The sequence below is a fragment of the Triturus cristatus genome, chromosome 3_2 (genome assembly GCF_964204655.1).
Source record: "Triturus cristatus chromosome 3_2, aTriCri1.1, whole genome shotgun sequence".
Taxonomy (NCBI): Eukaryota; Metazoa; Chordata; class Amphibia; order Caudata; family Salamandridae; genus Triturus; species Triturus cristatus.
Window position 1 is genome coordinate 1167554476 of NC_140584.1, and position 27151 is coordinate 1167581626.

A 27151-nucleotide genomic window follows, 5' to 3' on the forward strand; every position below is an offset into this window, starting at 1 on the left:
AACAGGAAACTCATCTGGCCACCAGTTAGAAAGCTGTCCAACCCCCTAAAACTAGAGCTTCCTCAAAACAGAGTGCCTCTGGAATCCACATTTGCAAGTCAAAGAGTAGAAACCCCAAGGCAATGATCAATGACCAGTGCCCAGGCGCCAAACAGCTGACTGGTACTGGGTAGGTGAGAAAAATGGTTCCAAGACAGCTTTTTTTTTATTTTATTTTTTTTAAATAGGAGATCTTTCGTGATTTTATGTTAGGAGTTTTTTTGGCCAGTGCAAGAATGATTCCCATCTACCAACTCAAAAGACAGCAAGATAAACCTACGTTTAATCTTCACTTTGTCCAATTCTTTTTCAAGTGCCTGTGGATAAGGGCTGTGGCGTAGCCAATTTTCAGTTTTACCCAACTACTGAAGTGCTGCTCAAGTTTTGACAAACAGGCCTCTTGTAGACCCAGGCACAAATGAGAAGGCTACCTTGATGGGCTCAGGAACTCCAGGAAGACTGGACTCGTGCCTATGGTACCAAAAAGAAAAGGGCACCTTTGAAGGACTGAACAGACAGTGGAATTGGGGCTATGGCTTTGAACCTAAAAAATAAAAAAACACTATGGATGCCTGTAATCCATTTGGCTGTATGGTTGGATTGTGTCAGAAGAGATCTAGAAGCTACACAACAATGGGATTATCCAGACAACTTAACCAAAGCTTTGAACAAAAGGGGACAGTGGAGTCAGCGTACCCCCTAGAATCAGTAGTCCAAGTCTCCCGCCCAAAGCGTTTTGAGTGTATTTGCACAAAGTTACCAACTGCCCCTTCAGGCCAGTGCTGGGCATGAGGAGCAAACTGGCCACAAGCAAATGTGGCAGCTGCTGCCTGTTTTAGGTAGTGCACAGATCAATGATACTGTATCCCCATTATTTCTTGTGTGTTTTCATGACATGACTTAAAAACACAGCTGTCACCAGACAATTCTGTGAGAACACCAAGACAGGGCTTTGGCTCTGCCCACATGTTAGGAGTCGAGAGTACATGTGAGTACTATTGAGTTGGGAAACAATAAAATCTGTTATTCAGTGCCGAGATGCCTCCGGGTGAACGTGCGCTTCACAAATACACGTCATGTTAGGTTTTGATCAGGCAGAATTTGTGCGCTCCAACACAAAAACTGCTTGCTGTCCACACAGCTGTGATCATTTTGTTCATTTATAAAGCTGCACAAGGTTGAACTTTCGAGGGCACACACGCTATTCAATTTTCTTAAATAATTTATGGTGTTTTTCCTCTGGCAGCAGCAGAGAGCTGGAAGGCAGTTGTTAACCTATGTAGATTTGTGTCTGACTTACACCAATATTATTCTATATTTGTTTCTACTTAAAAAACATATCCATTTCCACACCATCTACTAGTAATGCTTCACATTAACATACATTCCTTAAAAGCCAGACCTATTTGCATAGCCAATGTTTGTTTTAATCTTTATTAAAAAAATTCAGACAAAGGCATGTAAAGACATGTTTCAACTAGACTTCACCCGTGTTAAAGCTGTATTATGCAACACATTTTGACTGTAAACAATTAAAATGTATACCAAAAATGGACACTTCAACCAAAACAGTCCACAACACCACATACTTCAATCTTTGTGATACGTACCTAGTTTCCAGCAAGCCCGCTCTCAGAGGAGGGGAAGCATTAGTAGAACCAGTCCCCTTGCTTCCAAGTGTTCCATTCCCAGGAGATGGTTTCATTGTAGCACCGAGCGGCTTCCGAACAGGGGTTTCTTCCTTATTCTCTAAAATCGCTCTTCGTGTGGGAGTCTAACAAAGAACACAGAGGAGAGGCAAAAAAAAAACAGATCAATGTAATTCTATGCCTTGGGTCAATGAGTCATAATTCTTACATCAACTGTTTGTGATGCAAAGTTGCTGTCCCTAAGCTTTGGCCAGAAGAAAGGTGGCCTTTGTAATCCAACACACTTCGTACCTACTGAAAAAAGTTTCGAAAAGCTCATTGAATGTAACCATAGCTACTTCAACCTTTTCACTGGGGAAATACTCACACTATTAATGAACTTGCTTCTGCTATAATTGGTTAGGCTATGGCCGATTGCATTAACAATATTTACAATTACTTCGGGAAGAATTAGTTAGCTATGTGGAACCACTGCAAATTGCAGAGCAGAAAATCGAGGATCTCCAAAGCCCGAAACAAATCAAGAGGACTACAACTCGATACTAGAAGCAGCTAACATCTAATACGGAACAGGCAGCAGCATAGGATGGCGAAACGTAGTCTTTCAAATAAGCACAGTTGCACACCAACTCAAATTAGAAAACACATTTCCAGATCTGCCTTCCTTTTCTAAGTTTCTGATAAGGTGATGGAATCTACACAAAATGTGTCCCAGCACCTGTTTTTTTGCAACAAATGGAAGCTACGTTATCCCTGGGCCACTACTTTTGTACTGTTTTTTTTTCCAGGGTACACATTGTTTTTATACAAAGCACATTTAAATGAAATACACATTTGACAGCTACTATCCCAGTTGCATCCATTAACTGTTAACTTTTTTAGACGGCATTACCCTCTTACCAATCAAACAACAAATGGTTCTATGAAACACTTCACATACTAACTGAATATCTGTTATGATGAAGAATGTCCAGAAACGTATCCGTGACACTGCAGTGAGGAGAGCCTCACTAGATTCATAATCTTCAGCCAATACCCAGGTAAACTGCATAAACACACCTACCCATTTCAAAAATATATTATGGGGAAGAAAGCAGAGAACAGAATAAATAACCCAGCTCAGCACCCAAATTATCAAGTTGGAGCGGGAATATTCCTTTAAATGTTCATTTCTACCATCTACCCAAAATAGGCCATTTTATTTATCTTCCCAATATAAAGAAATATGGCTATTCCTGGACTGGGGTAGGGGTCAATCATCAGTCTGGTAAACTTCTATTCTAAAAAACTAACTTATTTATCCAGATAGGAGCCCTCTCAAATTAACTGACAGAAAATATTTCAGACCAGTACCTTAACCCACAGAGGTGCATTTGGAGGTTACGGTTTAAACACATTCCTAAAAAAAACACTTGATCCGCTTTAGCTTCAATCATGCACAGGAGTCCAAGCAATGAAAAGATCTTGGGTCTTCAAGTAGCAGCCATAAATCAGAAAATAGGATGTTACAAGTAGGTCAGAGCCAGGTTGATTGCGTTCGGATTCCCCGGGGGCTTGCCAGTTTGGGCTCGACTGTTTATACTGGAGCAGGACAATGGATCTACATATAGCTGGTCTAATCTGAGGTGGGATAGTGGGCAAAAAACTATTGTTTGGGATGCACCCAGGGTAATTACTAGTGGCAGATATTAAAGCATGCCATTCATTGCTACTTTTCTTTTCTCCACACTGCAGAGCTCAAGTAATTACACCAATATTAAATTTTAGCGTTCGCTGATAAGATGGCTATGGAGACCATGTTGTTCAGTGCCCAATAGAGTCAGATGACCAACATCCAAGACGTCTATATGTACAGTAACAATAGTACTGTAAATCCAATGTTGAAAAAACAAAGTCCATAAATCTGCAATCACCTATCCTTTTTCTTTATTGTACTGCACTTGTAGTATGGAGCAAGTCCACAGAACTTAGGGCTTTTCATTACTGTGCCACAATCTATTACATAGGCATTCAAGGCAAAACAAATGCATTTAACTAATAATTTACCAAAGGTTCAGTATACTGCCTCTATGTGACATGTCTTGACAAATCAGTCAGTTCAAATGATGTCAGTTTTATCTCCTGCTTCGTGTATTGAGGGTATAAGCTCTTACAAGTCAAGCAGTCTGGTGCGACTGGAATTTGGGTTGAACAAAAAACGAGCACTGGGCAACATTGATGCGGTATTACTAAGGGGTTTGTCCGGCCCCTTCGAATACAATGAAGTCAATCCTGAAAATCATCTTTATGAAAGCCAATAATTCATGGAGCAACGGCCTGAAAACTGCCTGCACTGCATTACAGCTTAACATGAACAAACTGCAGGATCTGACCAATCAGCCTGGCACACTAAAATCTATATTAAAAAAAAAAAAAAAAAGAAAAAAAAAAAAAAAACCAAGTTAGAGCATTATCCAGGGAAGATGATATGAAGGAGTTGAATCGCTCCAAAAGTAACATTGGGATACTTGTAAGCTCCTATGAAGATCAGTTATGGCAACCATACCTCGACGCTGCATTAAACAAGATAATTTGAAAGCAAATTTCAACAGTGAGGCTTGTGTCATTGCCGATAAAAGATATCAACAAGCGATGGTAATCCCTAGAGGCGATTACCACCTGCAGACTGTCACCAGCATGAAGAATCCATGGTCCATTTGGTCTGCATATGCCATTGCCTAATACACGCACGTCACACTTTACTAAGGCCATTGTTTTTAAAATATGGGACACGTAATTGCAAGGATGCCAAGAAACTCTTGTTTAGCCTGGAGACACCGATGGAATTGGCTAGGTTTGCCAAATTTGCACACAAAGTTAAAGAATGTTTAAGTAATGCACCTTTCACTTGAGAACTTCAAGACTGCACTTTGGGCATGCCCAGACTTAGATTTGCATGCTGTGACAAGATGCAACTATTTTGCACTTTATTGGAATCTCTCTTCCAAAATAGGTCCTTGAATGCCTTCAATTCATAACTGATACATGGGTTTTAGTTATTTTATTATCTATGATCTGTATTTTTAGTATTGGTTTTACTGGATGTAGCGCATCCAAATTTGTAGTAGTTAATGATGACTACTGTAGCAAGCAAGTTGTGGATATTTTATAGGGCATTTTTTTGTAACAATTTGTTAATTGATCCAATAAAATATATACATTCAGTCTGTGAAATGATAAATACGTATACAATTAGAGTTTGCAAAGTTATATACAGGCCTTCTTCAGCGGCTATTACAATGTTTATCACAGTGCATATCTTCTACTATAATGGTTCCTTTGATGGGTAACTAACACTTAACATCCCTTGCTTAGTAAGCAATTCTGCAAGATTACACGTAACAAGTTACCAATCTACAACCTTCAGCACTGTAGTAACAATCCACCCTCAAAGGTCTACTTGCTTAATTAAATGTATTTCACGAGCAAGTCCAGAGTACTGCCTTTGTCCTAGCTTTCATAATTAACAGGTCAGACCTAGGGCATACCTTTACCCAATAAAACATGAAAAATTATTTATTGGTTTGTAATATACTAAGCAATTCAGTCCTATTGTATGCAAGAGGACAACCATCAGGAACAAGAGTCGTAAAACTACAAATATTAACAAAATTACAGTTCGGCAAAACATACAACTACACTGACATGGGCATGACAAGGATTATCCCACTGCAGTGTTTATCAGCGGAAGTACCAATAGCCAACCCCACTGCCAAGTACATGTACCATACCTTTTCATAATAAGCTACCTATGACATCAGATATAAGTTTCCCCAAAGAACTAATCAGGCATATGTTTACCACTGGCTTGTTGCCTTAAACAAAACAGGCTGACTAGATTCTGCTTAAGTTTTCCCAGAAGGTGGGAAGGCCCCCAGGGCCGCACTGAAGAAATTGACAAAGGGCTGGTATGATGGAGGCATAGCGCTGCCAGACCTGCAACTCTACTACTGGGCGGCGCAATTGGTGACTGTTAATTACTGGCTATATTACCCACCCCCCTGACGACCCAGCATACGCCCTTGACCGTTACCAAACTGATAGCTCCAGTTATCTGGGGGGGGGCCTGTACACTAGTGATAGGAGGAACAAGAGGAGATGTTTTGGACATACCCAACACACGTTAGAAATATGGCGTATAGTTACTTCTCGTTTGGGGTGGGCAGGTGTTCTCTCGCAGGTAACACCGCTATGGTATACACAGAAGCTGGGCATGTTGTGCCATCAGCCTGGGTTTGTCAAGTGGGACCTCCTAGGTATCTCTGCAGTGAAGGACCTGGTTAAGAAGGGAGCTTTACCTACATTTGGTGACCTTCAGAGTCAATATCATCTGGCTCAGGGAGAAATACAGATATTTACAGATTAGACATGTGATACGGGCAGCTTTTCCGTCTCTTAACGATATACAGAGTCGTCACCATTGGAGGACCGGCTGTTTGATGGGCCTCTAAGTTGATATCTCTCACATATAAAAAGTTAAGTAATAAACTGCCAGACACCTTTCCAAAGTTAAGGGAGCGGTGGCAAGATGACTTTGGCCCAATAAGCGACGAGGATTGGCAACTGGCTCTTATGTCCCCTCGGGAAGCGATCACCACACTTAAATTCAGGCTGATACAGCTTAGGAAACTTTGGCAAGAATAGGGTCTAGACCCAGGGGTGTGGAATTTTCCAAATAATCTACTTGTCCAAGGGACAAAATGCAACTGAGATCTGCATGTCCTAGAAAATCCACTTGTCCCACCTACTCCCGTCCCACATCAAACATTAATATATTTGTTTTATTAAAATCAGTAAACCAATTAAATGCTGTGCAATTATAATGAAATATAAGAAACTTGACAAGCGATATTATCCCTTTTATCCAAACATATAGAAATACAACAATAAATTATCTTGCATGGCAGGATGCTGTAAGACTCATATTAGCAATACTTTAACAGTTAATGATTTGGTATTTATTTTTGGGACATTTCTGTCTGTATATATCCATATTTATTTTTTGTCAACTATCTGTATTTATCCAAATTTATTATGAGTTTTGTGAAAAAAACAAAGCTGAAACTGGTATATTTCCGCATTTCTTAAACCAATAAATATGCAGTCACGCTTTAATGCCTGCCAGGTTTCAGTTATATGAACACATGCAAAAGATAGATCAATGCACTTATGTGAAAATATGGCACATTTCAGTATCAGCCTTGTGCATATCTACTGCGGTCTAAGCCTCTTTGCTAAAATTCCTTTTAACCCCCTGACCTATCAATCCACACAGTTCTTGGCCAGGCAATAATGAAAAAGTGAGTATTTAGAATCACTCCAAAAAGCACCCAATTTCCGTTTTTATTCACATTTAAAAATAAATACAGATAAGAAAATAAATGGTTTTCGGTCTGTATTTATCTGTAAAAATCAGTAAAAACTGAAAGCAGGGAGCCTTAATTATAAAGAAAATGTTAGTTTTGGTGAAATTAAATATTTGCCTAAGATCACACAATTTAAGCATGGAAGCAATTTTTTTTTTTAATTTATCAAGCCAGGTTCTCTTTCACTAAGCCTATCTAAATAGTTCCGGACCATCAAGAATTCTGCAACATCACAAAAAGCAGATAACAAACTACTGTTAATAAACTCAGCACTCAAACAGGATGTTGCACAAAGTCACAACTAATTGCAACGAGTACTTACTTAACTCACTGCTCAAAAAAAAATCACTAAAAATGAACATCTGTCGCCAACAGCCACACCTATCTAGAATACTGGACTATCCCAGAGCATGCAGACATATTACAAATAACGGACAGTCATCACAAACATAAGATTCAAGTAAGACTGTAGAGATACAATGACCAAAAGAATCCTGCACTATGATTAAATAATATAACATGAACGTGCATTTGCAGCTATTTGAGGCAAAACTGAAGTGCATCGCAGAGCTATTCATAGAGGCCCGGCCCCCCCTTGTTTCACACAAGCACAGTCAAGAGTGATCTAGTTGTGATCATTGGCAGAGCTCTGCATATCTATTTGTACAAACTAGCACATACCAAATATACACACCACCAGAATTTAACTCCTGCCAAGTGAAATCCGCATTTTCTCTTCTTCTTTAATGGTAGTACCTTTCATATCTTCCTCACCACCTGCCGATTTCACTTATTTCCAATATTCTAGCCTGAATTATTTTAAGACTTGTCTACGCTTGCATATGACCTTGAGAGTGAGACTGTCACTGAGACTGTATTTCTAATAAAAGAATAACATTTGTTTTGCAGTTTAATAGCGCAAACTCGACCTGAACATATTGGAGCGCTTTAGATGAGCGTCAGTTACATTACTACAAGGACACATTAATTTATCTCTCACTGTAGCACTATTGGCAGCTGCAAGAGAAATATCAAATGATATGTGAACCTATGCAGAGCCTGCAGAGGGGACATTATTCTGGCAGACGCCTATACAATATTAAGGCGATCATTGTAGTCTTAAGAATGAAAACCAAGGTTTCTGCTAGACTCGAGGTACATCAGGTGCCTCCCTGTGACCCGCCTTAGGCATTCTCTGCTAGATGGAAAGTGGCGCGGCTGAAGTTGCAAAATTAAAGTAAAACAATGTGTGGCTCACTGTGGCAGTTGCTCCTTACACTTAGGCAGCGCCCTTCCGTACCAATGTAGATCACGCTTGATGTCACTGCATGCGCTTTCCTTGCGCCTCCACCTTCTCCGTCTGAGGTTTTTAATCTGCTACTGTATGCGCGCCTCTATCTTCTCCCCAGTACAGCGCTGCCAAACTATGGCGCCGGAACATTAAGCTGATTAATTGCCCAGCCAAAACACAAGCACCATAGATGCCTCCTTGGTGGTGGAATTGGAGAGCCTTTCGTGACCTTTTGGGATGGAGGGAGCGTTCTTCAGCAGAAATACTTATTTCTAATCCCGGTCACAATGAGCATTATGTAAAGCCTTCAGCATCAGAACGTCTTTCGCTTTCGAAAACCAAATGTATTTTTAACCCCCGCAGATGAAGTCCAGGCACTAATGTGATTCACCTTGATATGTGCAGCGCCTATGTCGTCCGCAATGTCAAGGGAACAGTTGTGTCCTTTTACAATTATGAAACTGCAGCGACGACGATGAGGCGCCGCTGCAGCTTAAAAGAAATGCGCACAACGGGCTAAATTAAGCCGGAAAAATAGGTATTGGCCAATTGAGCATTTTCTCACACAGATGGGATAGATATCGCCCATTTGTGAGAGAAATTGCCCGATCTGTCAGACATCTGGTATGAAAGGGAGTTTTAATCTACTCGGCATTCCAATAGAAACGTGCGCAGTCGGCAATAGCAGCGATGAGAGCCCGCACTTTCTGCAGCCACAATGACGTCGCATTAGAGACGGTTCGTCAGCAGGCAGACAAGTTCGATTACAATATTTCAGTGCAATTTGTATGCACGCTGGGCAAAATAACACTAGCAGTGGTGGCGGGCGCTATGGCAGTGCTTAATTTTACCTCAGAAATCTAATTGCCTCGCTCGCGGCGGTCCCGAAGTTCGACTGATTGCCAAGACTGAGTGACGATTCACTCCCCAGCCAATCACTGGCTAGAGCCCAGTGAAGTCATGGGCTGCTAGTCAATCAGAGGCCTCCAAAGGCTCTTGGCAAGCTTGTATGATTGGCTGTGAGCTCCAGAGTGCCCACAGCCTATTTTCTTAACGTGATTTAATGTCTCCATGTCCGGACAAAATAGACATTAAATCTTCTTGCCCACGAATAAAAACATGGTTCGGCCATCGGGCGATACGATTCCCCCACCCCTGTAGACCTGACGACCTCTGTATGAGGGGTTGTGGACAACAGGCCACCTTTTATCATACTTTGTGGAGCTGCCCCAGGATACGTGCCCTTTGGGAGGGAGCTTTGGATCACATGCAGGCGGCCTTGAGAAAGGAGATAGTGTTGTCGCCACAATTGGGATTGTTGAATATATGGGAGGAGACTGATCTCACAGAAGTCGAACAGCAATTCACAACACTGGGGTATACGTTAGCTAAATGGGAAGTGGCGAGAGGGTGGGGGGGGAAGCAAACCCGCCGCCCATCACCCTGTGGGTAAATGAGCTTGACAGATGTATGTTGGCAGAGACCGAAGTTCTTGTTGCTCGGGGTGCCCCAAAAAAAAAATGATAGGAAATGGTCGCTGTGGAATAAGTATCGGGGTGATCCCAGTGTGTGATATGCAATTTAAATTGATGTTTGCTCAGAGACTGTAGAATAAAGTTGAAAATGTCGTCCAATTATGTATGTATGGCTGTAATTAAAACCAATAAACACATTTGCAAAAAAAAAAAAAAAGTTCTCCCATAAGGTAACCATCAGACAATCAAAAAATATTCAACCCCTCCAAAGTTGGTTAACTAGGCTCAATGATGTACAAATTTTCTACAGGCAGTGTTTGTCAGAAAAGAAAAAGAGCAGAGGGCTGAGACAAACACTAAACCTGTGCCTGCTACAGCGACCGAGATCCAGGTAACAATACCGGCCTACAGGCTTTAACACTGTATTATGAATCCATCCTTTAAGGCCTATTGGCTTTACCCATTATCCTTACAAAAAAAACGTTGGCCTATTCTATTTGTTGTAAATTTTGATTCTACAGAGATTAAACCAATTGCCTCTGAAATAGACTTTTGATCGTTGGAAAAAGTTATTGCCTTTATTACAGACTTTAACATAAAGTTAACTATTTGCATTATAAATAAGCCTTGTCACAGGGTAGCTATTCCTAAAATTACAAATGCTTACAAAATTAGAAGTGGTAAAAAAAAATGTACAACCCTTCCTAAAATGGTATAACAAGTGCAAATCTTCTGATGGTACAACAGGTAAATACCAAAACCCTTCCCCACTATGGCAATATGGGATATTCCCCTGTAGCAGATTACCCACCTGCAAGCTTTAACAAAGTGAAATCACAATCCACACTGAAAATGTAGTGGCTTTAACATATGTTTTTCACAATAAATAAGTCCGGCCTACTGCCTTAGTCAGAACTTCTTAAAAAGATCTGGCCGACAGCCTTGATCAACGGCTCGTCAAAAAACCAACTAGGCTCTGTTGTGTTCAGCATAAGCTTTACCACAATGCAAGCAATTTCTGGGGCATAAGCACACAACTGCTGACCAATCAAAATGTTTACTCAAGGTAACATTCCACATTTGAGAAGAGCGGAGCCAAAGCTGATTACACACGGTCTGCAAAAAGCTACACCATCAAGTAGACCTAACAATGGTTAAGCTGCAATTTTGTTTTTATTGGACACATTTGCCAAGGGCAACAACAGCCCATGGGGCAGCAGTTCTGAACAGTCAAATGGTATGCACTACAAGCAAGGTTTAACAAAGAGGAACACATACAATTAAGGTGTAACTTAAAATACAGAGTTAGGTTGGCAGACATTACTGATACCAATTTATAGATGTATACAAGTATGTACACACACACACACGTATGAGTCATAAAACATTAAGTGGATCAGAACATACCACATAAATCATTCTAAACATTCAACATTATGAAATCCGTTCAAAGATTTTTTTTATATTTATAGTTTAAAAAAACATCACTTCTATTAAAAAGAAATTAAATGACTAGAACCATCTGTTACATTCATATAGCATTTAAATAAATCATAATGCAACAATATACATATCAAAATTCTGTTGAGGTGATGCTTTTGTGGGAGTAGATATGGCTTCCACCACCTCCTACAGTACATTTTAAAAACAAAAATGATATAACTCCACAGTGGAGTGCTACAAGCAGTATATTTTTAGTAGTACTACAACCGGACCATCATATTTTCCTCCAGGAAACAATGTAAATTTACTAGTGGAGGTTGGCTCTTCCAATAAATGGCTCAAGCCAACAAAGAGTAATGGATGAGGGTGCTTAGCACACATTAACGACCAATGAGGAGAGCCAACATGATGGTATACCATGTGCATCACAAATCTTCTCGTCTGGAATCTGTGCAGTCTTCAGTAGAGACTGACATTTTATATGCCTCACCTAAGGGACATATGCATAGTAGAATAATCAGGACTAGTCCAAAGGCAGACAAGACCATGTATACAGGACAGACTAACCTATAGTCAATATTCAAGGGGGGAAATGCTGCACTGCCTTAAATACCTATGGCAGGTTAATAAATTAATAAGTACAGTCATCAGCAGTAGATCAATTGGGTACCAACAGTGAAGCAGTCAACCTTGCCAACTAACCTGGTTTTTAACTGCAGAGATCTGTATGTTCTCTTCCTTCTGTGTACTACGGCTCCCCAAAACACATCCAAAACTTCCTGATCCAAGTGATGCCTTTGCTAATAAATACGGACAATTAGAATTCTAGGAAAAGAAATGCTTACATTCTTTATACAGGTGAATTATGTAAAAAAACTTCCAAGTCCGTTTTGTTGACTGACACTATCATTAGTTTCACAATAATATTTTTTTTTTTAAAACAATTAATTTGTCAACCAACATAACTCCACAGCATTCTGAATTCTTCTGCCCATACATGCACAGCAATATTACTCCTCTCATTGGAGTATGAGGGGATAATAGGTTGGGTGGAACAATGAATGATGGGAAGGATACAATAACTGACTAGAATACTAAACATACAGGAGTAAAGTCAAGATGCAGAAGCATTTGTATTGTTCAGTGAGAAGCACACTGGAATCATCCTCAGAAAAAGTACCAGGATTTGCAGATTATCTGATTAGCTTCAGTGGCCACTTGCTTCAGCAAAGCAACAAAGGCTGCCTTGCTCCTACAGGACATGCACAGATTATTACAGCAGAGGTACTTGGCAGAAGAAAGTAGGATGCATTAATACATTTATCTGTCAAGGAAATTTTGGATGCTTGTTTACCGGAGACGAGATCTATAAAAACAGAACATGCTGGGTCAAACAAGACAATAGTACTGGAGTATTGCAGTCATTATTTAGCCCTATAAATATGTTTAACCTCGTGAGGTATGATGTACCAATATATTTTTAAGAGGTTTGAAATAACATACACTTCCGGTATCGTCATTTGGAAAGACTGCAGGTGATATGGTATAGGAATCCGGAGGCCATTGCCAACTACCGGGTATGAAAATCTTTGGACCTGCTGTGCCAAAACTGTATCCCTACCAGCATCTGACCAGGGTGTACATCCGCTCAATTGGCAGAGTGAGTTCTACCCCACAGACAATTGTTATGGAAGAATATCGCACCCAAAGTGTGCTGGCATTTGAAATATGTGGACTGTAGCTCATTCACATCGTTCCAGGAATAATAAGATAGTATCATAAGATATGCCTGGGGAAATGCCCGAGAGGAGGAAATGAGGGGAGACTGCAACATTCCTGCTCAGGTACTAATGGGGTGGTCTTATCAAAGTTAGACTGTAGTGTTCTTTATCCAGGTAGGATATTGATTCGTACTGTTGGCCATCTTAAAGTGGTGCCATGGGTACACCACAGTTGGGCATGAGTTTTTGGAGTATCATTAGATTTAAAAATTCACCTTCCTATCTGGATGCCCCAGAACAGATTTTTTTCATTAGTTTAGCTGGCGTTTATACTGTGCACTTTCAGAGCACAGTGTTCTGACTCAATGTATACTTGACTAGCCCCACTTTACCTTAAATAAGAGGTTGAGATCATTGTGGCCAGATGTGAGAAACACATAAAGGGTGACTTTAACCTGCAGAACTAAACTGAGGCAGCCAATATAGAAATAAAGAGACTAGCAGGTCCTAAAACTACTTTGGTGTGATGACAATGTTATGTTCCAAAACTACCACTATGACATTACTGTTACCTCCAACCCATGAAAGCACAACATGCATGCAATGCTATATGCCAAGCACTCTTCCAATTTAGCCTGACAGAGCATTTCAGATAAAGTGGGGGAGCATGCACAAGATATGGTGAGGTCTGCAAATGCATAAAACTCAATTAGAAAGACAACATCTTCTATGAATGAAAGGCTTTAGTCCATAAATGAACTCAAATTCTCAAGCAACAAAAGCAAACATAACTTCAAACATTCTTGTAGGCAAACGGTTCCTCACAATAACCAGACACTGCGGTTATTTGCTGGGTTTGACCAAGGTACCAGGTTAGGTGCTCACCTGTGGGCATGGCCTCATCACATACCGACAGTAGATAGGTCTCCATATCTTTCCCAGCAACAAGAGAAACCCTGTCGATTGTCAGATGGCTGGCATCCTTCAGAGTCACCATCAACCGTGAGAGATTATTTCCATTGGGTCGAAATAACACAGACTTAATATTTTGATGCAACTGCAGACAAAACAACAAAAAGAACAGTTTGAAATCACTACCAAGTGATTAACACAGTCTCACTTAATAATCCTGCTCATGTGTGCTAAATGGAGTAAAAAAAGTTACCTGATCACATTTACTTCCTCCAAAAACAGAACAAAACAATTTAACAATGAGAAAACAATGAATACTTGGGTGGACGATTCCAGGATGTCAACATTACATTTAATATTTGCTTATACCTTTTGAGTTTGACATGAAGATAATACTATTCAGAAAGCCATGTGTTCGCCCAAAAACGAAATAGAAATATCTAATACCTTAAAGGATTTTGGAGCTCCACCAGCTTTGTAGACAACCAAAAGAGTAGCCTTTCCATCTTTTTCTAGAATCTCAAAATGGCCTTCTTTCCATTTTGAAGTGCCAATGTTTATACAGCGAATTCGTATGCTTCCTTGGACCTTAGGTGGACCCATCTTGCCAAGGCAAAATTAAAACTGATCTTTGGAACCTGTTGGGAAGAAAAAAAAACACACATTTTACATGTTTGCAGGCAAAACAGCCTGGCAGCAATTCAAAAGCAAATATTCAGTTGGCAGACAGTGCTGTAGTAAAATAAGGGTGAAATTAAAAGGTCAGAGCGAGAAGACGATTGAAGGGGGTAGTATATAGTAATATGGAATCCATACTCCTGCAACCAACTCTGCTCTTCTCATATTGGAATTTACCATAGGACCATAGAACAATACAAATAAACATTACTAACCAGGGAAAATGTGAAAAGCCCTGCGTTGTTTGAGCTGCAGCCTGGCACGACAGTGATCCCAGCAAACACAAGATTTACTAATTGTGGCTTCTGGAAGATTTGTTCTGATATGAATCAACGAGTGTGAACCACTTGAGACCAGAATCCTATTGATCTGGTTGCTATCATTTTATTTTTGTCCTTATGGAAGTCCTTGTGCGATTTCTTGTAAGGAGTCAGTTGGAAGGTGTTTAATTAGGATGTGTATGTAGGGACCTACCACTGGTAATAAGGCCACAATCACAAAATAAGGTCTAGAGAAGAGCTTAAATTATTACCGTGCTCAATCCTTGCTAGCTGGAAACAAGCAGGCAGGCTTAACTTAGGAGACAGGTGTGTAAAGCATTTTTTTTTTAAATCACCAATACATTAAATAACTAAGACAATAAAATAAAATAAAATAAAAATTCCTCTCATGATGAAAAAGGCATCAAAACGACTAATATCCAATGCAGGGAACCGGAGATATGAATTTAAAAATAAACAGTTTCTAGTGCTTAAGGTCTCAGTGAAATCCTAGGCCTTGGAGCTTCCAGCAGGACGAACCTGAAATCCAGGCCGGGTCGCGCAGTTCAGTGGCTTGACTCTCGTCAACGGGTTGGTCGCATTATGGAGCTTTGACAGAAGGTCCTTTTGGAATTCCAAAGTGCGCACAACACAATCCAGGGGTCTAGAAGCTCTGAGATGGTGCTTGGGATGTTGGGATTACGTTTCCCGGAATGCACCTGGTCAGCTCCTTGAAAGTTACCCAGATGCCTACCAGCTGGGATATTCTTGGTGGAGCTCTTTTAACATGTAGCTTTCAGGGAGTCCACCCCTTCACTTCTTAAAGCCAAGCAATGTCCTTAGGGCTGTAGCAACAGGTATGCAGCATGTGCAGTCAGAGGGCAACCCTTCAGGGTGCAGGCCAGGGTTCAGCAGGGCAGTCCTTCTCCTTGTAGTTTCAGGCAGGGATCTTGTGTAGCTCTTTTGCGCGTGTTGCTTTCAGGGAGTACCTCCTTAACCTTTTTGAATAAGACCAAGTTCTTAGGGTTGTAGCTACCAAGTGTGCAGCAGCTGTGGACCATATCTATTTCGCCAGGTAAGGATATGAGTTGCTGGACAGCTCTAATTTGTATCCAGTGTTCCTGGGCAACTGGCATGGCGGTACCCCTGAAAAATGGGTTGCCCCTTCGGTATGACCACTTCCTCCAAAGTGTGGCATTCTTTACCCAGAAAGCACTATTCTACCAAAATAGAGAAACTCTCCCCTGGAAGTTAGGATCTGGATAAGCCATTCCACTGTTATGGCTAAGTTTCCCTAACGCTCCCCTTCCAGCCCCTCAGTTAATCTAATTACTCGGGTCGCTGGCCGGGGGGGTGAAGGATGTGGGGGTGAGCCTGTGTCCTGTTTAAACAGTAATTCCCTCTATGAAGACCAGTGTGGCTGCCGAACTCCCTTCCTGCCTTTTGCTATGCAGCTTGCAGATTTCCACCCACCAGAGGCTTCCTTTGTCCCAGCCCGGGCCACTTCACACCTCATTAAGACAGCTTGGCTCAGCCGGGCCAGAGAAGAGCTGCTGGAAGGCTGGCTTTTCGTTAATCAGGAAACCAAGTTCGACAACTTTTCTGTGATCGTTATAAATCTAACGGTGGCAAGTTGGAGTTATTCTAAATATTTTCATATTTTAAGTATATTTTTGGCTCCTGTCTTTCAATAGTTCTACTTTAATAAAGGTTTCGTAGATTAGTCTATGAAGCGATTGTACCACAATGGGGTGGGGGGTGGGGGGGGGGGGGGGGGGGAATTGGTAGTTTTTCCTCACCAGGGCATATAAAACATGTTATAATGTACCTGCTTACAGCTACACCGCACACCTACCCCTGTGGCACCTAGGAGAGATCTTATATGTAAAAAGAAAAAGGTTTACTAATTTGGATGTACATTTAATTCCAAAGTAGAATTTGAATGGAATGGCTTTTAAAATGACAACAGGCACCACCATAGTGCACACCTAAGTGCATTAAGTCTACTGGGCCTATAAACCTACATGCCCCACCGTATACTAGGGTCTTACAGGTAGGTTGTTAGTACCAAAATGTAATTATTACCATGCACCTTTTACACAGAGAAAGGGCCCTGGGTCTGGTTAGGAGAATCCAGGGCACAATTGTCAGAAAACCAGCATCTAGTAGTCCAAATGGGGGCAAAAAGTGCGAGGATACTGCAAACAGGTCCTGGCTTCTCTCAAGGTCGAAAATTGAGTAATAAGGGCAACACCCAGCTCATGCAATGATGGACTTTTGAAATCTGAGTAGGATTATCAGATATAAAAACTGTCCTAATTGGGTGATCTGTCGACTGTATATTTGGTTGCCAAGTTGTGTGGCTCCCTATTTACCTCCCACTTTTTTGCATCTGCAGTGCACCGCCACTAGAAGCACCTACAGTGTTTGTTTATATTTAAATGGTTTTCTTTTTCTAGATTCGATTGTGAAAAGATAAACCGAATCTTAACGGATGATGAATTTGTTCTGTTTGCATTTATTGCAAATCGGACCAATGTAATACTTCTTTGAGTAATCACTGGTGGAACATTGTTTTTGGTTGACTTCTCTTCTGGTGAGAGAGCAACGCTCCTGTGGAAATGGCTACGTAAAAGTGACAGCGTGCTCTATCGCAGCAGAAATGCAAAAGTCTGGCAAGCTTTTCTCTCCAGTAAAAGATGGAGAAATGTACACAAGGATATATTGCATTTGCAAGACATTGTGGGCACTAGGCTCTTCGTGGTACTGGGGATCACAAGCCCACAATCTTATCACAGTACTTCATCTTGATACAACGTGTGAGCACTGCAATTATGTGCCAAGCCAAGAAAAGACTCTGGTTCTACTGTAGATCAGAAGGAAGAACAGCAACTTATCAGAGCTATACTCTGGCTCACAACATTCACAGGCATTCTGACTTGCGAATACCAATGTCTTCAATAAGCAATTATATATTCATTTGATCTGCCAAGAGATCAGTGTAAAAGTATATAGCCTGGACAATGCACTAAGCTCCACCAATGTTGTTCCATGAGTTAAGCAAAGTTACATGAAGAATCTATGCAAAAACATCTCCTGCACCTTTACCAGCTTATGTTTAGAAACACAACTTCAACTTTCAAACCCATGCAAGAACACAAACTTAACTGCTATCTATATTATTCTGGGCCTCCCTCAAAGAATAGTTCATACTTACTGTGTACATCAGAATTTACAAAAATACGACTGGGCAGATTAAGACTACCAGCTCATTTTAACCCATTGTTTAAAAACTTGTTTGGAGGTAATCTGCAAGGGTGAGCCAAATCCGAAAAGTTCAACCTCATTGCATTGGTGCTCCGGGTACAATCATAAGGCACTGAATGGGTTAAACATTCAAATATGATGGGCAGTAGATGGGAGAGTAAATTGTGCAAAAGGCTTCCTTATTTTCTCTCTACTGAGCAGGCCAGGCTGGAAATTCAATAAAGATTTTGGAAAAGGTGTAGGATCCCATGGTGGTAGCTTCTTCAGAGAACACGTCCAGAGCAGGGTTCACAATCTCACTTGTCTCAATATAATATGCAGTTTAATACAGAGATCTGAAAATTAGGAAAGCACGGATTTAATCTTTGAGCAGGTGCTAACCTCCTCCACATTAATTTGCGTTTTGTGAGTGGAGGTTTTCACTCACTGTTCCTTTACTGACACTTGTGAAACCAGAGTGAAAACATTCAAGATGCTGATTCACATTCCCAATATAAGAAACATTGCCCATGGAATCTTTAGCCCTCTAACTAGCAGCAAGGTTGAAACCCAAATTCATGCTACTTCATATAACATTAGGCTGTAGCACCAATAGGTATGAAACTAGCTTTAATTGAAAATTGGCATGGCCGTGGCAAAACTAAACCTAGCCAGGGCTTGGCAGACAGCGCGTTATCCTGGTACGTGATCAGGAAATGAGAGCTGGGTCACCATTTGTCGAGATGTTTGTCAAGCAAACGGATGGCAGATGTTAAAAACGCCATATTTTAACATTATGGGCATTGTCTCTATAAAACCTTTGTGAAAGTTGTTTTATATGTGCAATTTAGGGTGAAATTTTTGGTTACTAATGATTATTAATTCCAATCATAACCGATGAATTAATATTACCCTTGAAATGAGTTTGCTGAAATACTTATAAATCGGTTTATTAATGTGATGTACTTGCGCCACATAATTGAGGTACCATTTTAATAAAATGGATGCTGTTCTGATTACTTTGCAGAGTACAGGATACTGTGACGTAACCACAAGGGACAGAAAGACCATAAACATTACAAATTCTTTGGGTAACCCAAAAGCCAATTTATACAGACCATGTGCCAACTATGCAAAAAACATATTTAGGCAAAACCACACACTATAGTATTTTGAAAAATAAAGAGCATGTATTCATACCATATGATTTCTTATAAGAACCATACATTGTTATATGTATTTTTATGTACTCTTTCCCCTTTCTGTCTGTTTTTTTAACGTGGATAATTTTACACATCTATGTTTGCCATCTGTTGATAAATTATACACGTGTATGGTTTCTATTGGTTTCTTGCACAGTTGGCACATGGTCTATATAAATTTGCAATCCGGTTGACTAGGGGAAAGAGTACTTTTTCTTGTCTTACATTTTGACACAGATTTGAGAAAGGTTTCCCGTGCTGTACATATTCAGCAAATACTACCCAAAATCATATTCATCAAGAATTAATGATGCTTTGCATTGTTGAATTGGAACATCTTGTAATTCTTTCCTTATATTACCTTGCAAGAGTAAATTAGGGTAAAACATAAAATGCTGCAGTCAGCAGATAAACCTAGTGATCAGAAAAACAAAGTAAAGGATCCTGAGATTTTATATGTGTACATATAAAGAAATATCAGACCTAGTCAGCAGATCAATGTAATCCGAACTGGCAAATAACATACATATTTCACAATGTCATAATCTCTAAATTTTAAAAGGTCACCATTCGGTAGCCTTGTGTGAAAACATAACAGTGCATCTTGAGTGAGTAGCGTGTCAAAACAATGTGTGAGCAGTAACTTCAAGTATAGGTGTCCAGTAAGAGTTTGTCGCTCCAATCACCCGAGAGGAATTCAAACGCCTCCTGCTTAGAAAACTACTTCGGCTCTGAAGTAGGATAGCATTCATTTAAGCACAGCATCTCACCGAGGATGAGATCTGGACTTGATCATCCCAAAATCTGTATTCTTTTCTTTCAGTTATTAGGTCATAGATTTACTATGTTTGGTATCATACTTTTGAGTGAATCATTCGAGGCTAAGCTTCTGCTACTGTACTGGTGGCCTCAAGTGTTTTGCTGTAATGTGCTGGCACATAGAGGAATTCATGGTTTATTCCATTATTGTGGCAACGCTTTCCCAAATCACCAAGCCTGAATTCTGGTATTAAGATCCTGTGGAGCTAGGAGGCATTTTGTTTTCATCACACAGGTAGTTGTGCACTACAGTCAACAACTCCCTTTGGCTTTCAGCATAAAACATTGTTACAGAAATCTTGGAGCTCATTCAGGTGCTGTATTGAAAACTTAAGGCAGCAGTGCTCTTTTTGAAGAGAAGGGAGTTACTCCTGACTACCCTTACAGAAAAGTACTAATTGTTCGGTCATTTCCAAATAGTAGAAACAGGAACTAACTTACCATAATGAAATAAGTCTGCAGATTCCTATATGCAAGTTTCAAGGGCGTTTTGTCTGAGAGCACCACGATCTTAAGAATTTGTTGGGACACCACCTACTGGGAAGACTCAAAATATCTACAGTGTTTCCATTTGCTAATTGTTCTTCCTGTTGCTTGATATACTTTGTTTGAAATTGGCGTTATAATCCTCCCAAGACTCAAAAGCATGAATTGTTTCTTTAAAGTCGCCAATATCTTTTGAACTAGGTATGATGTGTTACAACAGGCCTGAATATTCCATACAAAATTGAGTTTATGGTTTTATATACAGGTGATAGCATTTTCTGATAAGTAAGTAATTACGTAAACTAGCATAGAAGCAACAGATGATAATTAGCTTCTTCAATGAAGTGGAAGCATCAAGGTGCGTTTTCTTTTCACACATGCCTGTTAAACGTTTAGTGTTTAATAACCAATGAGAAAAAGGACATTTGCATGAGTTTGTCACAAGGAGTTAAATTTTCTACGGTTCGGATTGGACATGGACTAGATGAACGTCAAATATAAATTTATATGTAAAACCACAAAATCTTAAGCGGGTGTACTTTCTTTGTATAACTGTACATGTACACACTTCTTGTAATAAGAGAGGAGCCTCACTGATTCCACTCATTCCAGGTATACTCTAAAATTCGTCTTCAGGTTTACATTGTGTTAATACAATGTAACCTCTGGATACACCCTCAAATTAAGAAGTAGCCATGCATAAGAGCACAGTACATTTTATGTTTAATGTGCACATATTTCGCTGAGAGTAAAAGATTATACCTTAAAAAAGATAATTGTATGGGACAAAGCATATTTAAATAGTTGCTCCTTTGCAAACATTGTCTAAAGTAACAAGCATTGGCATTGCCAATAGGTCTCGCCTTTTGGACCTTATAAGTGTTTAGCCATGCAACAGTTGATGTTGCACCAAGGATATTGTGCTGCATAACTAAATACTTATAAGGTCCTAAAAGCGAGACCAATTGGCTATGCCAATGCTTGTTTATATTAGACACCCTGTCTGGTGGGATACCAAGGCCTTCCCTACAGGTGGCGTATCAATATGAAAAAAGGAAGGATTTGACCTGGAAAAGAGGTTTAATTTGCCATGTGGAGTTCGCAGTTTCAAAGCTGCCCGACTATGCTGCAGTGGAAGGCCTAGAGTGACGTTTTCACCTTGTCACTGCAATGGTGGCACTATTACATGCTGTAGTCTACTAGAGGCGTTTAACTTACTAGCCCTGGGTACCATTTACTAGTGACTTGCAGGTAAATTAAATGCGCCAATTGTGCATGCACTTTGGGGGTCAGAGCACATGCACTGGGGCCTGTATAGCAGGGCAAAGTGCACTACAGTCTTAAAACCAGCAGCATCAGTCAAAACCTTGGAGCGGTGATCATACAAAAAAGTGTACTTTCCTTCAGGTGCACTTATGAGAAGGGAGTCTAAAGTAAAATATGCTAAGGTGCCATACAAATGGTGGATAGCACTATACAAATGCTGGTAGCAAAACATAGTATAGCATAACATACCGCAATGTTCACTGAAAAACAATGCAGATTAACTCCTCCATACAAACTTTAGAAAGCTTGCAGTATTTATGATCACCGCTAATACTCATTTATGTGCAGATGGAGAAATTGCTAAAATCACGTGCAAATCTCACTTCACCAGTGTGACAAAATTGCTAATTTGGGGAAATACCTCCGAAATGATCATCAATCTTTACATGACAGTCCAAACATCGCTACTGTTTTTCAAGTTAATTTTATTCATGCTCAGCTATTAAAAGCCATTGCAAGTTTATAATAAAATCTGTTACAAAAATGTATAAAAAACAAAACTGAGAAGGGGAGAGACCCACTTGTGCCTGGGCGGTTCTAAAACATTCAGTAGAATGATAAATGCAGATTTCTAAATCATCTCTCAAAACAGAAATTGATGAATAAACCAGGTGGTAACTTCAGCGCCCACCTTAGGTCCAGCAGTAAACTTAACACTCCAATAGGAATCGACCAGGACGTTTCCAGAACCAACTTTGTAAAATGCATATCCAGTGCACTATCTGTTCACATACTGTACTTATTGAGCACACTGGGTGCTGTTAATGCAAATTGTAAAGTATTTCTTGCTGGCGGCCCCCAGAGGCCAAAGCTAGGATTGTGAGAAGTTCCACTGTCAGAGCCCTGGTACCTTCATTCTCAGAACACAACTTCTCCTTCAATCACTTATTGGTTGTTGCCTTGGATACTATAAATAGCTCTAATGCCTTTAGGCTATGTTTGTAGTATACAAATACTACATACATACAGTTAACTTTTCCAAGACCACAAAGTGTGTCATACTGGCGATCCCCATGGTGACAAACCTGGGCACAGGTGCCTCCAGATTGACCTAGCAAGCTGCAAATAGAGCTCAATGCAAGGCAGTTTGTCACTTTAACCAAGAGGTTTTTTTTAAAAAAAAAAAAAGCTTGAAATTGTTACACGCTCATCCACTTGCGCATTATTCACACTTCCCTCCTTCCCACTACAACTCCCATAATGCACCATTCTGGCTCTAGGGTTGTGTACCTTCCCAATTCCTCAGCGAACGAGCTCATTGGTTCAGGAGGTGTTTAAATCTAAGCTCCTCCTCGAGTTCGGTGCTTGGCTTTCGAAGCTCTTGGGAACCTCGATGTAAACCTTGCCTCACCTGTATCTGGATTCATTGGATTCCACGGATATCGGAACTCCGCCACACTTAAGTAACCTCCTGCATCCCTTTGAGGTTTATCTTCCCTGCAAGTCTCGTTGCCCTTGGAGTTAACCCTTAAACCTTGTTTCAAGGATCGCGCCCGAAACTTTGTGTCCTCTTTCTTTGTCACGGACTCCCTGAACTATTCCGTGACGCCTGCCGGGAACCTTGCCAGTTTCACTTCCTCTTCCACGCTCGACCAAAGGGGTTGTGAGGATCACCATCACTCGTCGCGGATTGCACCAGCCTATTGAGAAGTCAGCGACAGCATCGGGAGACATCCGCCGCTTCTGTACGCTGGCGTTTCTGGTACGTTACACGCGTGCCGCGCGTGCAGCTGTTATGAGTTACTCGCTTCACTGACTCTGTTAACGACCTTCCAACGGTCAAGGTTGATTTACTCAGTAGCCGGTACAAGTCAAATACCTCCTCACAAGTATCTGCTGGCATATTGGTATAGAGACTTGACCGCTGTCACAGGCTGCAGAGAGGATTGTGGTGTTTACGTTTTTTGTTTGTTTCGTGTTCTCAACAAAAAACTTTGACAATTCCAAACCTGCCGGTGTGCACCGCTCTGCATTTGTATATTCTTGGAAGCAGATAGCTCTGGATTTACCTACTCCTTTTTGAAGGGACATTCTAATCCTATCATTGTTGCAACTATAAAGGAATATGAAGGTACACAACCACTCTTTCACATCCCACTCACTATATCTATAGGGGGTAAGACGAGTGCTCCTGACTAGTACCTTCTCTGCATTAATTCCTCCCTTCTCTCTTTTTTTTTGTTTCCTTGTTTATTGTTTCGATATGCTGCAGTTCTTCTGAGTCGTTATCTGGCACCTCCCCACCGAGAACTGTCAACCTCCCTGTTGGGCTACCCTGCGATCCTTTCATGTTCCCTGAGGTGTAACTTATTTCTCAGTTTATGAGATATTACTGATGGTGGTTATACCTTAGGGTAGAGTGGTAATTCTATTCTTCGCTCCCGTGGATGCTGGCTATCACCCTAGGCTTCTCCAAGTCAAGTATCAAGAGTGACAGAAATAGCCCTACCCTTTTAAACTACAGAGGAAAGCAAGCCAACAAACTCATCCAGAGCCGGAACAGGGTCTGGCGTGGTTCTAAAAGCCAAAGCACCTGCCAAGCTATTGAAAGACCTGACTTTAGATACCATCATATCAAACCCAATGCAGTGAAAATTTACATAGAGACGGTCATTTTCCTCATACCATGGATACAACATAAATACTTCACGAAATTACCATCTTTTCCCCCCTCCCTCCATTAGGCTGAAAAGGGTTATTAAGAAGGTCTGGTGACCTCACGTATAGCTGCCCACTGCAGTAATGGCAAATAAATGAGCAACAGCGTTATTACTTTTTCCAGTTAACATAGATAACAAATTCAACTATGTCCCTTCCCACCCTAACCCTCCCACTCCTGGTTTTTCTGTATTTTGTAAGTCCAGTAGGACCTCAAAGGGGAGTAATAACAGGGTAGCACGAACTGGCACTCGGTAATCATGCAATGTATGGGTCACAATCTTGAGGCCTACTGAGGGATAGTCACCTATTCACTCCAAGTGCCTACAAAACTTTGAGTACCCGGAGGGGGCAATAAGTCAAGTGGTTCAAACTCGTGTAGCATTGCCTCCCAGTCCATTGAGATGGGCTGCTTCCGAAAACCCTTCTCCTCCTCCCTCCGAAGTGCTGCCCCTTCTGCCTTTCCCCATTGTATCATGTCAGCTTGCCAACTGGATAACGCTGGACATCTGGGGGACTTCCACCTCATAGTAAGAGTTCTTACCGCTAAAATGAGGGCTAGGTCTATGAATCTCAGTCGTACTTTCTGGACTCGAGCGTTTGCGGAGGCCCATAAGGCAGTTCAGGGTGTCATATGATATAAGGGTTTGTGTGGTTTCGCCTAGAGCTTGACGAATTCCCTCCCAGTAGTTCCGGAGATGTGGACAAGACCACAGCATACGGAGGAAGTCCGCCTCATCCCCTTTACAGCGGGGGCAATTGTGTGAGGCATCAGGAAACATACGATGGATCCGCTTGGGGGTGAGATATGCCCGATGTAAGATCATGGTCTGGATGAATTTTAGTTTGACATTGCGGGAAACTCTTTTGGGGTGTTCTAGCATGCACTGCCAAGCCTCATCGGTAATCTCTGTGTTAGAGTCCCCGGACCATTGCTCTCTTAGTGAAGTAAGCGCGATTGCAGCGTGCGTCCGTATTCCCGTGTATAACCAATGAACCAAATGTCCCCCCTTCCCCATGTGATATAAAAGATGTAATAGGTTGTGCTGCTGGGGTTCACTGCGCTGCAGTGCCCATGTGTTCTTTATGTAATGAGATATAGTGGCGTGCAATAAATATAATCGTGGCGATGTGCCTGTAGTCTGTATAAAGGTCTCATGGTCCATCAAATGTCCGTCAGTAAAGAACGCTCCAATGTCCTCTACTCCGGCATCCATCCAATCCTGTATACTGGTCTTCGCTAGCCTACCCTGTGGTGTGGGGATACCTAAAAGAGGGATGTTCGGTGAGTAAGGAATCGCCACGGAAGTGTATGTCAATGCCTTCCTCCAGCATTGTAAGGCGGTATGCAAAGGGGGGGGGCTGTTCGTGGGGATCTTAACCTTGGGTAAAAGCAGGGAGTGTAGCATCCCCCGGTCCAACTCCCCCGATGAGTACCCGATTTCCTGTAATTGTCTCTCTGCAGTCAAATAAGATAGCCACTGGAGCGGACTAGCATAGTAGTAGGCGCGGAAGTCGGGAACTCCCAGACCCCCACCTCCGCTCTCAAGTTGAAGTTTCCACAGGCTGATACGTCTGCAGCCCTTGCCCCAGATAAGATCCACCAATAAGGTGGTTAATGTGTTAAAGGTAGACTGAGGGATTATGACCGGTAGGTTCACAAAGTAGTATAATAGGCGAGGGAGCATCACCATCTTGGAGATGGCAACCCATCCCATTACTGAGAGCGGTAGGGAGGCCCAGAAGGCTACACTGACCCAGAGCCCCGTTATGGCTCGCGTGATATTACCTTCTATCTGATCTGCCTGTGTTCTATCGACTTGGATACCCAAGTATTTAATGGTAGTGAGCCACTGGTATAGTCGCCAAAGCGCAGGGTATCCGGACATGGTCTATGCCTGAAAAAGAAGGCCACAGATTTCTCCAGTTTTATAGCCAGTCCCAAGAAGCGCTCAAAGGTGTCGAAGATGTCAAGTAAGGGAGCATTTTCGGCCGACAGGTCCCATAAATACAACAGGATATCGTCCGCGTAGATGGAGGTCAGGTGGGTCACTCCATCGACCGGTATACCAAGCTGGTCTACCGACCTTCTGAGTGCTATCGCTAATGGTTCTAGTGCGAGAACAAATAATGATGGAGATAACGGACAACCCTGTTGCGTGCCCTTGTGAATAGAGTATTGATTAGAAATGTAGCGACGGGTTGCGAACATAAATTCCCAGTAAAGAGAACCTAAGGCCTGACGGAGGTCTAGGGCGATGCAACCCGCCGACTGATGAGCCTGCAGAGTGGCCTCCATTACATAATGCAGTCGCCTGGTGTTGAGACGTACTACGATTCGTCAGGAACCCGCACTGATCGCTATGTACGAGTCCCCCAACATTGTTCAACCTCTTCATTTGAGATCTGAGAAAAGCATTGGATGAAGTTTATTCACATCTCCCAAAATTGGGCCAACATCGATTAATGTCACTCTAATAAGCAGACATAGTTCTCGTGATTTTAACTCCTAATGGCCTGCAAAACTTGATGAACACATTG

The 27151-nt window shown here is 41.4% G+C and overlaps 1 protein-coding gene across 1 annotated transcript in view; it reads right to left on the bottom strand.

Annotated features, from left to right (window-relative positions):
- Positions 1–27151, bottom strand: part of USP37 (ubiquitin specific peptidase 37) — a 345091-nt gene that overhangs the window by 314863 nt on the left and 3077 nt on the right. Inside the window, exons 2-5 of the mRNA XM_085650037.1 lie at positions 14383–14573; positions 13909–14080; positions 12005–12102; positions 1650–1813 (exon numbers count right to left, since the gene is read on the bottom strand). Of these exons, the coding sequence (XP_085506163.1) occupies positions 1650–1813; positions 12005–12102; positions 13909–14080; positions 14383–14538 (590 nt within the window). The 5' untranslated portion in view covers positions 14539–14573. The remainder of the gene's footprint in view (positions 1–1649; positions 1814–12004; positions 12103–13908; positions 14081–14382; positions 14574–27151) is intronic.